This window comes from Equus przewalskii, chromosome 18 (genome assembly GCF_037783145.1).
Source record: "Equus przewalskii isolate Varuska chromosome 18, EquPr2, whole genome shotgun sequence".
Taxonomy (NCBI): domain Eukaryota; kingdom Metazoa; phylum Chordata; class Mammalia; order Perissodactyla; family Equidae; genus Equus; species Equus przewalskii.
Window position 1 is genome coordinate 20,427,927 of NC_091848.1, and position 14,290 is coordinate 20,442,216.

At 44.7% G+C, this 14,290-nt stretch overlaps 1 protein-coding gene across 1 annotated transcript in view; it reads left to right on the plus strand.

The window, feature by feature from the left end:
- Positions 1-6,137: 6,137 nt before the first annotated feature.
- Positions 6,138-14,290, plus strand: part of USP13 (ubiquitin specific peptidase 13) — a 106,426-nt gene continuing 98,273 nt past the window's right edge. Inside the window, exon 1 of the mRNA XM_070583178.1 lies at positions 6,138-6,467. Coding sequence (XP_070439279.1) covers positions 6,300-6,467 — 168 coding nt within the window. The 5' untranslated portion in view covers positions 6,138-6,299. The remainder of the gene's footprint in view (positions 6,468-14,290) is intronic.

A 14,290-nucleotide genomic window follows, 5' to 3' on the forward strand; every position in this document is an offset into this window, starting at 1 on the left:
CTTTGGAAAGATGCTACAGTATTATCAAATATGGGCACCGTGAACCTTCCTCCCGCCTTCCTTGCAGCCACTCCCCTAGTAACTGGTCCCTGGAGAATGGAAATAGCCAAACTTTCTAGAGACTTTGGGAAACTGGCTCTGATGGAAATTGTAGCCTGTTGGAATGGCACTCCCATCTGCCAGAGTGGAGACATTGGGAGCAGATGACATATGGGCTTCCAACTCTCATTCACCTCATGGTAGGCCCAGTGGGACCCCAAGCTCATCATGTGGATAGTACTCTAGTATCTGAAAGTATTATTGGAATACTTAACCTTAACAAACTGTAGAATTTCCACTTTGGCTCCCTGATCTGCATCGGTGCCATCGGACTTGGTGATTCCTGTCAGACTCCCATTGTTTTTTCTGACTTGGAAGCAGAATGGAGAATGATGGTGTACTGTGGTAAAGTTAACAAGGTGGTGGTTTTGATTTGGTTGATGTTCCAGAGATACCCCCTTACTGAAGCAAATTAATACATCTCCAGGCATTCGGTTTGCAGCTACTGATTTGGCGAAAGCATTTTCTCCATTCAGATAAACCTGTTTCCCATCACCCGAAGGATATGTAGCACAATCTGACTCTGTGGCTCAGGGTCATGTCAGTTCTCTGACTCTGGATCATAACACATAGCTTTTAGGGATCTTGACCAGGGACTGGTAAACTTTTTCTTAAAGAGACAGATGGTAAATGCCTTGGGCTTTAGTCCATAGGGTTTCTGTTGCAACTACTCCAGTTTGCTGTTGTAGCATCAAAGCAGACATAGACAATATGGAAATGGATGAGTGTGGCTAGGTTCCACCAAAACTTTATTTACAAAAGCAGGTTGCAAGCTGGATTTGGTCCCTGGGCCACAGTTTGCTGACTCCTGACCTTGACCATCAGCATCTATAGAACATCATACTAGTCGCTACAGTGATGACAATGTGCAGAAAGGACCTGGTGAGCAGAAAGTGAGAGGTGCCCCATGACAGACGGTGGGAGATATATTCTGAGAAATACAGGGGCTTGCCATCCCAGTGAAATTCCAGAGGGAAGTTTAATAATATAAACTTTTATATTATTATAAGAGTGAAGGTTAAGTTCTTCATCTTGAGTTCCCTACCACTAAGAATGAGGTACAATGTTGAGTTTCTTTGGATCTTGGAGCCCGAGGTACAATGTTGAGTTTCTTTGGATCTTGGAGCCAATATGTATCATATTTAGATACCTTGGTATGCCCATTTACTAGGAAACCTGAAAAGCAGCCCATGGCCTCATGGTTAATACTTCTTTTCCACTGTGTTCACGCCAGGCTTTTCTACACCTGAGTGGAGGACATGTCTTCCTCTGTGTGCACGGACATGGCGGTGAGCATGAGCAGGGATGGTGTCAGATTGGCCTGAAAGGGAATCTGCCTACCTACCTCTGTGAGTGACTTATGAGTCAGTCTCCTGGAAAGACTTTGGTGAGTATTACACATCATGAAACCCAAAGAGGTGAACAAGGATCTCAAATTTCCTTTTAAGCCGAATAACAGCTTACCTCATCTTGATATTAAGAGCTGTTCAAAGAGTTTGCTCATTCCAGTGTGAACTTACCTTCTAGTTAGGCAGATTGTCTATAAACCTAACAGCAGAAACTTGCTTAGTTTTACAAGAGTGGTGAAGGGAACAAGCAGGTAAGAAAGAGGGTAGGTGGGAGAGAAAATTGATATAATCAGTGGTAGTGTAAAAAGTTAACTTTTCCCCTTTTTCACAAAAAGAAATGGATACTTAATGTAAAACCTTTAGATAACACAGAAGAGTGCAAAGAAAAAAACCAAAAATAATTTTTTTCACCCAGAGATAACCACCATTAACAAGGGCTTACTCCTTGGGGCCTGCTCGGTGGCACAGCGGTTAAGTGCGCACATTCCACTTTGACGGCCCAGGGTTCGCTGGTTCGGATCCCAGGTGCTGTCATGGCACTGCTTGGCACACCATGCTGTGGCAGGCGTCCCACATATAAGTAGAGAAAGATGGGCACAGATGTTAGCTCAGGGCCAGTCTTCCTCAGCGAAAAGAGGAGGATTGGCAGCAGTTAGCTCAGGGCTAATCTTCCTCAAAAAACAAAACAAAACAAGGGCTTACTCCAATCTAACCTTTCTCTTATGCAATGACTATGTGTGTGTGTATGTGTATTTAAACAGAATGACAGCGTATATGCTCATTTATAACCTGCTCTTGAACTTTGCATTATAGTGATCATTTTTCTGTGTCGATGAATATTCTTCTATCACATGACTTTTAATGCTCACCTAGAATTTCCACAAACAGAAAATGCCTTAAATTTCTTAACCAGTGACCTATGGTTAACGTTTACTAACCAGTGCTTCCTGCGGAGGCTATCTGCCAGGACAGAACATATTAATGGCTATGCCTCCACAACAAGCTGTCACCATAGATGGCTTTACCAGATCACTGCACATTATTGGAGAACATCTGAGGTGAAGAGCTAATCCATTAATTGAAATAATTAGGATATTTCTTTCTCTGTTGATTTCCTCAATTCCCCTTTTTGGCATTAGTCATACTAACTTATATTCATGTCAAGTTTTAATGTAACCTCTGTCAGCTTTGGGAACAACATTTATGCCACAATGAATTTTACCTAAAAGGCACAAAGCTGACTGCAAAACATATCTATTACAGTGTCACAGATGTGAGTCATTCATTTAGTAGGTACTTACTGAGGACCTAAAATAAACAGAGCAGTACCTTTCTAGGTGGGCAATATTCCATAAACACTGAGCTTCCACAATGGTCAAAGATACCAAGAAATAGAATTTCTTTCAAAGAGTTTACTTTCTATACAGAGGGACAAGATATGGAACCAAGACTAAACATATAACAGTACAAAAGATGTCATAGGGCAATACCCAATAATGACTATAGGCAATAGTGGCTTATTTTATTTTATTTTTTTGGTGAGGAAGATTATCCCTGAGCTAACATCTGTTGCCAATCTTCCTCTTTTTCCTTAAGGAAGATTGTGCCTGGGCTAACATCTGTGCCAATCTTCCTCTATTTGGTATGTGGGACACCGACACAGCACAGCTTGATAAGTGGTGTGTAGGCCCATGCCCAGGATCCAAATCATGAACCCTGGGCCACTGAAGTGGAGCATTTCAAATTAACCACTATGCCATCGGGGCAGCCCCTGGGGTTGTCGTTGTTTTAAGACTGGTTCCTGAGGGTTGGAGCAGTCAGAAAAGTCTTCAATAATGTCTTGAAATGATTGAGAAGATAGAAATAGGAAGGGAGAGCTTTCAACTAAGGCTAGGAGACAAGTACATTTATCCCCGGGGGACAGTAAATGGAGCTCACCAGAAGTGTAGGAGTGGGAGTAGAGTCTGAAGGAAACACTGTCAAACAGGAGACATCCTTGAGTGCCAGGCTGTCAGAGCCCCGGCTCCACCCGGAACATCACAGGAGGCTTTTGAGCAGTGCAGTGATGTGGTGGCCTGAAGACCTCGATGTGACAGTTCTTACTCTTAGATCCTTTGAAATCTCTTAGGTAAGACTTTTTGAACTTATGTTGGAAGTCAAAATTGTTTCCCCATCATCACTCTATTCCTGCTCCTTGATCAAGATCCACATGCAGAAACTGGCCCAATAGTAAAACAGTCCAGTTATAAATTCATACATAGAATTTGCAAAATTAACTTAAAAAGTTCCAATAATTGAACCAGAATTTTTTTCCTACAATGGCACAATTAAGATATTGCCTTAATTCAGTGAAGTTTCTCTTACTAACTTTTTGTCTCAATACATTTTCATATTATAAAACAAATGCAACATTGTTGAAGGTATTTTGCAAATAGAAACAAAATCCTATAACCAAAAACTAAACATAACTATTTAAATTTTATATGTCTTTCCAGCCTTGTCAAAATGCATGTTTATTTTTGCCCAGTTGCAATAGTATTGGAAGTATGTGAAGCTAACATACTACAATCGTATTAACTGGTTATTGAACTTAGAGTGTTTACAATTGAGTTTTAATGATTTTTTAAAGCAATATTTGCATATGATAAAACTAAGTGGTATAGAAAGATAGAGAGTGGTAGTAAGAGCAAGGAATCTCAGGCTTTCTGTTCTCCACAGAGCCTGAATGTCAGTAGTTTCTTGCGTACTCTTCTGGAGACATCCTAAGGCCAAACAAATACATACATACACACAAAAATATATGCATATATAATGTTGCCTTTCGCTAGATACAAATAAAATATTTCCCACAGGTACAACCAAGTGGAAGGAAGGACCATGGTGCACAGGATGTGCAGAGTGCCTTGCACGTATTCCTTGCTTTTGTGCACTGATTTGTACTTCTTTTTTCATCTAGTAATGTGATTTGGAGATTGTTCCACATCAGCATATACAAAGCGCTTCATTCTTTTCAATGGCACTATATTTTAACCACTTCCTACGGATAGATCATTAGGCTGTTCCCAGTCTTTTATTACTATAAACAATGTTCCAACAAATATCCTTACACAAAACAGCAGAAGCACATAAAATTATGGTCAGTATTGTAAAATCTCCTTCCAAAGAGGTTTACTGTTTTTATTCCCACCAACAATGCATGCAAGCTGATTCCCAAACCCAGGCCAACACATATCTTAATCAGTCTGAAGGATGGGAAACAGCGTCTCGCTTTAATCTACACCTAATCCAAAGACATTTTAAATTGTAAGTTTTGAATGTGTTTGAATCAAGTTTTTCTCTGTAATTGGACAAGCAAGCTTCAACCACAAACCTGAAACAGGTACAGATACTACTAGAAGGTGATAAGCTGGTGAGAATAAGCGAAAAGCAAAAACTCCTTGAGAGTGTCTGCCCGCTGATGGGGATAGCAATACCGTGTAATTTTTTGCTTTGTGCCTTCTCTTCTCCACTTTCATCAGGCAGCATTAGGAAATTGTGAGTTACAGGACTGTGCAGTGTGCATGAGCCTTGTTTGAGGGTATGGCAAGTTAGAAGAGCAAGCAGAGGGCTCCCCTGCCTACTTCACATCGAATGCCAGGTACCTCTCCTTTCTCCCTAGCAGACTCGCACAGTTGAAAAATCAAGGAGAACAACGGAGAAATAATGGAGGTAAAAAAAGAATTTAAGGATTATTTGACTTGGGAAAGGCTTATGGAAATCAGCATTTTGATTCACTGTTTCTTGCTATGTCTGCGTTTCATTAACTGGCAGGGAACACTGGGTACCCTGCCCTTTACCTTGGCTGTAGTTAGGGAACCTCAGTGGAATTGAATCCGTGTTTGAAGAGTTTTTTGGAGAAATAGCATGCTGTGAGGCATGCTCCGTTCGCAAATTATTCACCCCCCAACCCAACCCCATTCATTATTTATTTTGAGGAACTGGATGTGCAAGACAGGAATATGTATGCCTGCACGTAAGATCCCAAATCAGGCTATTGGATGTTCGATACGGAGACCTCGAATCTCGCAGAAGACGATCCAAAGACAGAGAAAAAAAATAAAGCTTCCCCCTGACCTGAAAAATATCTTGACTACCCTCCTCCCCATACGTAAGAAAAATCTGTATTATCGCAAAAACATACGTCTATCCGCACTGGATCCTATTCTATTCTCTTTTAAAATGAGCTTTAGATGTCAAAAGTGAGGAAGAAGGCTTGGTAAGGCTAACACCGAAGTGCAAAGCGCAAATTTAGATTTGGGCCTGAGAGTAGGTTCCAGATAAGCGCCTCGAGTCCCACCCACACCCACCCAATCAGGGGAAGACCCCGCACTTATGTTTGGTGTTTAAAACCCCCAGTCCTGCTCTTTGTGTTGGCCGCCTCGGAGTCGCTCCTTCGCAACCTGGCGATCGAGGATCGAAGACACCGTGGTGGTGGCCCCGCGGCCCGCCCGCTCGCGCCTCCCGCCCCCGGAGCCGCCCTCGGCGGGCTCGCCCTCCGTCCCCCGCCGCCGAGCCCGGCCCGGCGCAGGGCCCCTCGCCAGCGCCCCCTCCCCGGCGCGCTGCGGCTGGCGCTCCCCGGCGCCCCGCCTGACGCTGCAGCTGGGCCGGCGATTCGCCATTGGATTAAAAATAGCAGCGTCCCCCCGCCCGCGCCCGCCCGCCCCAGGCCCGGGTGTCCGCTCCCGCCCCGCGGCCCGCTCTCCCCGCCCGGCCCGGCCCGGCTCCCGTCGCCGCGCAGCCCGCCGCCGCCGCGGGCAGCCCCAGCGCTCCGGCTCGGCTCGGCTCGGCTCGGCTCCGGTGCGCGCCGCGGCCATGCAGCGCCGGGGCGCCCTGTTCGGCATGCCGGGCGGCAGCGGCAGCAGGAAGATGGCTGCAGGAGACATCGGCGAGCTGCTGGTGCCCCACATGCCCACGATCCGCGTGCCCAGGTCCGGGGACCGGGTCTACAAGAGCGAGTGCGCCTTCTCCTACGACTCCCCCGTAAGTGAGGCTCGGGGCGCGCCCGGAGGCTCGGGGGAGGGTCGCGGTGCCGGCGGCCTGTGGCGGCCGGGAGCCGCGGAACTCGGCGGCGCACGAAGCTGGGGAGAAGATGCGCAGTGGCAGCCGGGGACCTCCTCCTCCGGCGGCGGAGTTGGCTCAGGGGCACTGCAGTTCGGCGAGCACTTCGCGAGTGGCTCCCGGGTGCCCGGCGCGGCGTTCCCCAAGGCTGCAGCAGCCGAAGACCGGGTCGCCAGGGGGGTTTGCTCGGCCAGCTTTCCTGGGCTGACAGGGCCCCATTCCCAGCAGCCTGCCCACAGCCCCGCCACCGTTTGAAAGATCGAATCGAAGAGTTCCCTGATCTTAACTGCACGTTGCAGATGGTTTGCGTCCTTCCGGGGGCGCGAGCGGAGGGCGGGTATGTGGACGGGATGGATTCCCCCGAAACGCACACAGCCCTGCTCTTTCTGGGACCATTTGCTTCGCCCAGGGATTCCCACTCCTGGACAGTTCTGATTTCCTCTCTGAGCTTTTATTCTTCCACTTTCTATTTCTCCTCACTCCTCTCTATCAGCATGTCAGAAGAAACCTTCAGGTTCCTCTACTCGGGCAGCAGAAATAGGGGGTCTCCTGGTTTTCTATTATGATTTTCTTAACCCTTCCTCCTTTCTCCTCTAAATGAGTCACTTGGACTGAAATGCACTGGTATGGATTATTAAAAGTTCCAAATTGCGAGTCGTGACCTCAGAGACCGGAGGGGAAGACCCATCCCTTCCTTCCACCCAGCGGTTGGCGGTGGTTTTCACCAGTTTGTATGTGTATGTGTATGTGTATGTGTGAGAAGAGAAGGAGGGTGATTGTCCCTTTCAAGAGTCAAAATGGGCTTCAAAGTGACTCAGCTGTCTGGCGTTTATCATGTCTTTTGGAGGACCAGGTTATTTTTATCCACCCACTTTAGATCTCATGTGTCACCGGGCAGACCTCAATGCAACCGCGAGGTTCAGGCACTGGGAGGACTGAGGCAGGTTTCACGACAATAGCCTGACACATTTTATTCGTATTATGTAGAGTATTGTTGGAGGGAAAAAGAAACCCTAAATGAGCGGGAAATTTTCCAAACTATTCTTTATTATCTTGTGGGTTGATTTTGGCTGACTTCAAAACATTTTTGTTTGGAATACGTTGGAGTCCCAGAATTAGTATCCTCTCCGTGACATTTTAAAATGTTAATTCTAGATCATTTAGGGGATAAAAATCTCACTTATTCGTTACTTACTTTTTTTCTTCACAAAGGTCTATATAGAATGGAATGAAGTGGTTGTATTTAATACTTAGCGTATTGTGATCACACTACTTAAAGTGACTGTCAGCAGTGCCCTTAAATCCTGTTGTTCACAAAGTATTTGAAAATGCCCTTTTCAGATTTTGTGTCCAGTGTTGGGCAGGTTTCCACTAATAGCTCTCAAAGGTGGCAAAGGCTGATGGTCCTAACTTGAGCAACTGACAGATTATGAACTCCAGGAAGAAGAAAGTGGCTTAAGTCTTTCTGAACAGCGCACCATGTAAAGTGGGTAAAATGACTTTTTCTGTGTTTGATCTGGGTTGCTCTTCAAATTCTTCTTACAAACTTTGTTATTGGAAATCTTTACCACACTATATAGTGGATAGCAGGTGTGAAAAAAAGCTGATTATTTTAATTCGCTTCCACAAACAGTTATTGTGAGCTTACTGTGTGCCAAATACTATTCTAGAAGCAACTTGTCCAGTACAAAATGATGATTTCGTTCATCCTATAGGAGTTCCTTGAGGGAGACTGGGGTTGATTACAAGGCAGATGAATCAGTGTTTCGTTATCTATGTTTCAGGGGAGGAAGAGAAAGAAGATTTTATAACAAGTTATATTAAAGCACTGCATGGTAATGTCAGATCTTTCCCTATGGTACTTACTTAACACTTCATGAATCCAGCAAGGTTCTTGAGCACCTACTGTGTACCAACTCTTACATGCATGGCTGTAAGAACCATACAGAGCAAAATCCTTTGGTGTGATTACATCAGAGTCTGTAATCCATAAATGCTATAGGACTGTGGTAGAGAAAAGACCAAAACCCAAACCATTTGAGTGCAAAAAGTAGTCATCCTTGGGGCCAGCCTGGTGGCGCAGTGGTTAAGTTCGCATGTTCTGCTTTGGCTGCCCAGGGTTCGCCAGTTTGGATCCCAGGTGTGGACGAGGCACCGCTTGGCACGCCATGCTGTGGTGGGCATCCCACATATAAAGTAGAGGACGATGGGCACGGATGTTAGCTCAGGGTCAGTCTTCCTCAGCAAAAAGAGGAGGATTGTCAGCAGATGTTAGCTCAGGGCTAATCTTCCTAAAGAAAAAAAAAGTAGTCATCCTTGCTCTGGATACTTTTGAAAAGGTCATAGATAAAGATGGATAGAAATAAAGGAGACCAGCATTCCAGGCAAGGTAAATCACATGTGCAAATACATAAAGTGTGAATATTTTCTTCTTACTGGTTTGTAATGTATTTGGAAGAAAGAGATTGGTTTACCAATAAGGGAGGTGAGAACCAAGTAGAGAGTAGAATATGGGGTCCTTGAATACCTAGAACAGGATCTTGATTTTATATGATCATTTATGCAAAGCTACTGGAAGTAATGTGATTTGCAGTGGTGTGAGAGGAAGACTGGGTTGATAAATTTTTATTATGTATCTACCGTGTCTAGGGCATGAAGTGAACACCTTTGCTATTCCTCACCTTTGTGAGTGTGAGTATTAGTGGGACAACATGCAAACTCATTTCAGTGTCCCTCTGCTTCCTTCCTTCCCACCTTCTAGGGCTTAGCACATAGCAGGTGCCCAGAACAGTTATGCTGGGAGGAGTGAAAATTTGTTTTTTCAGCTACCAATTTGGTTTCATCCCAGGATCACCTCCCCATCTTGACCTGTAGGTTCATCTCTCCATGACTTCATCTTGCAAGGTCTGTAATGTGACCTTCCTGGAGAGAGGAGACTTTGTGTCTTTGTGTCCCCAGCAGCGGGCCCGGCATCTGGTATACAAACCAGGAACTCAATGAATGTCTAGGAAATGTATGAATTGCATGGGGTCACAGGATCTGAAAATGGTAGGGATACAACATATGGGAAACATTGGGAAAGGAATCATGTGGGATTATCATGTAGAATGTGGTGACTTCATTGATTGTGCGGGACAACCATGAAAGAATCAGCCAGCCTGCAGGGTTTGAATCCTGGCTCTGTCACCCAGCTCTGTAACTTCTCTGTGCCCCAGTTTCTCCATCTGTAAAGAGGGGACAATAATAAAACCTACCTCATGGATTTGTTTTGTGGATTAAATAAATTCATGTGTATAATATGCCTGGCCAATTAGAAACTGCTATAGGGTGAAAAGAAAGAGATAAAGAGTCAATCACGGGTTGTAAGCCCAAGTGTTTGGTTGTTCAGGGGTTTTGTAGAAAGTTAGGTGAGGTTAAGTAGAGAAATTATCTTGGTTCACACTTCTGCTCACAAGCCTTCATGGACCACCATGTAAAACGCACTCTCATTTCCTTGGTTGTGGAACCTCTCCTTCATCTGAATGTACCTTGTCCCCCTTCTCCTCCATTTCTAGATTACCAGCTCTGGATGCCAGTCTCTGGGTCTTTAACATGTAAGACTCATTTCCTTTTCCATGACTACCTTCCTGTCTTGATCATCTTTTAGGTCCATTTCTCAGCCTTCCCTTTCTGCTTCAGACTTCATCCTTTTCTCTGAAGCCTTCATTACTTAGAGTCTGTGTCATACAACACAGCAGTTAGTTATAGTCTGTCTTCCATAGTTTGCCGTCATTTCATTTTCTTTGACCCATTTAACTGGTAGTTTTAAACAGCTACTAGATGTGGAGCCTTGTACGAAGCATGAGGTACAGAGAGGCGCTGGGCCACTCTTGTGTTTATTATGCCTCCTGCCCACCTGTCTGAGGGTGGAGAGCTTATTTTATGCCTGGTCTGAGCTGAGGTCAATTGAAAGACTGAGACAAAGGCTTTGGCACAGGCAGTTTATTTTGGAAAGGTATCCCAGGGAACAGAAGTGGAAGAACATCCAAGGGAATAGTGACAAAGAGAAGGAAGGAAAGCCAATCCAAAAGTGATTGATTGAGCTGGCTACCACCCTTGGCCACTGGTGCTCATTCTGGTCGGGGACTCTCTGAGGAACTGTTGAATGCACCTCAGCATCGTCCACCCGGGACACACAATAGAAGAGTATTTATCCACTGGCTCCCATGGCCCGTTGGTCAAGGGTGCTCCAGGGGTGAAACGCCCTCACTCTTCCAGGTTTGTGTTTGTGCCAGAGAGGCTGAGCAGACTCCCCTCAGGCTCCCTGAGACCAGCAGCAGCTGAGAAGAGCGAGACCCCGGTGCAGTGAGGCCAGGATGTCAGGCGCATTTCTGTGGCAAGCAGCTGCACACACCCAAGAGGTGGCCTGAGAGGATGTGAAACCAGCAGGAGCATGTCCCCCACACCTCTTCTTCCCTTCCAGCATCAGCACTATTTTGTAAAAAGAAGCTTTTTTTCCCATTCTCTGAAGCTCTGAGGTCTCTTGGTGATATTAAGATATCACTGTTGGTTCTCTGCCTTTCTGGAAGTCTGCAAAACTGGTGGACGGGGGCCTCATGGTACTGGCTGGTCTGGATGTCCATGGGGAGAGGCTTTGAGATCATCTGCTTGTAGGGAAACTTCATATTAGGGGCTCGGTAAATCCTTCTGTAATATTGTAATTTATGATAAGGAATATTTCTTTGGACTTTGTTCCTATTCCTGGCACAGAACTCCTAAAACTCTTGACATTTCCTAAGTGATAAGAGCCACCAAAGGTGTCTTTTGTTATTCATAACAAGTCCCTTTCAGCCACACCTGAGTTCATGTTAATAGGGTGACTTTTGGAAAACCCCTAATGATGGGCTGGTTGCCAGGGTGACCAACCATGTGATTAGAGGGTTGGAACTTTCAGTAGCCCCTCCAGAGAGGCGCTGGAGATTGACTTAATCAAAAATGGCCAATGATTTAATTAATCTTGCCTGTCTGATGAAGACTTCATAAAAGTCCCTGAACTGTGGGGTTTGGGGGGCGCTGGGAGGGTGGGCGTGCTCAGAGGGGACATGGGAGTCCATGCTCTTTTCCCCAGACCTTGCCCTGTGTATCTCTTCTTCTGGTTGTTCACTGGTATCCTTTAACATCTTTGGTAATAAACTGGTAATCTGGTAAGCAAATTGTTTTCCTGAGTTCTGTGGTTACTTTAGCAAATGAATTGAACCTCAAGAGTAGGTTGTGGGAACCTCCAATTTATAGCTAGTTCTAAAGCAGAGGTGGCAACCTGGACTTGCAGTTGGCATCTGAAGTAGGGGCAAAAGAGGAGGCAGTCTTATGAGACAGAGCCCTTAACCTGTGGGATCCAATGTCAACTCCAGGTAGATAGTGTCAGAATTGAGTTAAATTGTGGGATGCTCAGTTGGTGTCTGGAGGGTTGGAGAATTGCTTTGGTGTGGGAAAACCCCCACACATTTGGTGACCAGAAGTAAAGCATTCTGTGAGTAGAGGAGAAACACAGGAGTGTTTTTCCTTTACACGTCTGTCTTTCTGTCCTTCCTTCTAAAAGTATTTATGGATCTGCTTGGTACTGTCTCAGACATTGCTAATAATAATAATGACAGCTAACGTTTACAGAGATCAGTGGTTCTCAATGTGTGCTTCCGGCACCAGCAGCACCAGCATGTCCTGGGAACCTGTTAGAAATGCAAATTCTTGGGTCCTATTCCAGACCAACTGAAACAGACAGTTGGGGGCATGGGATGGGGGCTTGGACTCTAGCAATCTGTTTGAATAAGCTATCCAAGTCATTCTGACATGTGCCATAGTTTGAGACCCAGTGACAGGGTGCTTACTAGGTTCTAGGCATCGTTCTAAGCATGTGTTTATTCAGATATTACCTCATTTAATCCTCACAACAACCTTATGGTGTATATTATTACCATTTTGCAGGTGAGGAAACTGAAGCACAAAGGTGACACAGATAGTAAGTGCGGGAGCTGAGATTTGAATCCAGGTTGTCTGGCTGTAGAATCTGTGCTTTTTATTTTTTATTTATACCATTTTAACCATTTTAATTGTACAGTTCAACCTGAAAGTACATTCGAATTTTCGTGCAACCATCACCACCATCCATCTCCAGAACTTTTTCATCACCCCAAACTAAACTCAGTACCCATTAAGCAATGACTCTCCGTTCCCCCCCTCTGCCAGCCTCTGTAACCCCCGTTCTATTTTCTGTCTCTATGAATTTTGCCTGTTCTAGGTACCTCGTATAGGTGGGATATGTAAGTGGGATCACACAGTATTTGTGTTTTTGTGTCTGGCTTATTTCACTTAGCGTATCTTCAATGTTCATGGTGTAGTATGTAGTAGAATTTCCTTTCTGTGGCTGAATAATATTCCCTTGTATGTATACCACATTTTGTTTATCCATTCATCTGTTGATGGACATTTGGATTGTTTCCACTTTTTGGCTGTGGTGAATGAGGCTGCTGTGATTAATGGTGTACAAGTATCTGTTTGAGTCCCTGTAGAAGTTGTACTTTTTTTTTGTTGTGCTCTGAAAGCTGCCTTTCAGGCAATGAGACTTGCCATCATGGTGCTTACTTGTAGGGGAAAGAATAATTTAATTTAGAATATATGTGGAAAAATCTTCCTCTTAATGGATAAACAGATATAAGATAGTAAAGCAAAATTTAGGAACTTAAGGATTTTTTTTCTCTTCTAAGGTGTTAACTTTAAGTCTAATTAGTTTCACAGATCGAAAATACCCTTCCAAAAGCAACTAAAAAGTTGTTTGATAGCACTGGTTCTCAAGCTTTTTGGCCCCTTTATACTCTTAAATGTTTTTGAGGACCCCAAAGAGCTTTTGTGTGGTTTCTGTCTACTGATATTTACCATGTTAGAAGTTAAGACTGAGAAAAATTTAAAACAGCTTCCATTCCATTAGCTATTAGAGTGATGTCATCAGATGTCATGTAGACTCTGAAAAATGCCACTATCAGCTCATGAGAGATAGGGAGTGAAAAAGGCGGCTAAGTCTTATGAAAGTAGTTTTGACCTTGCAGGTCACTTGAAGGGTCTTGGGGCATCCCAGGGTTCTCAGGCCATACTTGGAAAACCAAAGTTCCAGAAGTTAGGCAAGAAAAGTACAACTTGTTACTCCAGTGACATACCCTACCTGCATCGTGGCTTTTGTGGGTTCACATTTGTGGTAATTGAATAATTGGTTATTAATTTTAGCTCGACCATAGATGTCGTCTGTCGCATGTAGATTCTTTTTGAAGCAAATTAAAATTTAGAGAATTTGACTCCTTTTGAACAAAATTGCAGCTACTCGGGCTGGGAATTGTTGGTTTTTTTCAGAGGTGAGAATTCTTTATTCTCTCGACTGTGAGCTTCACTTTAGGGTGATCTGCTCTGGCTGTTTCTTGGGGGAACCTTTACTTTTAGCATCTTCATGTTTTTCCTTTGGCCTTGGTTTGGGAGACTGTTGTCACGTCTTGCCTGGAAAGTGAAGGCCTATCTGCCAGTACTCAGGGAGCAGAGCGCGAGAAGAGGACAAGGGTGGTGTTAGCATCTGGATACTGGGTACCAGCTGGATGTTGTCTTCTGGTTCTCAGCCCTGTCCCTGTTTTGCTAGGCCTTCTCCCATGTTGCAGGGATTGGAAACCTGGGCACTGCACTTCCCAGAATGCTTTGAAGGCAGGATTCTGATTTTGATTCTGCCAGTG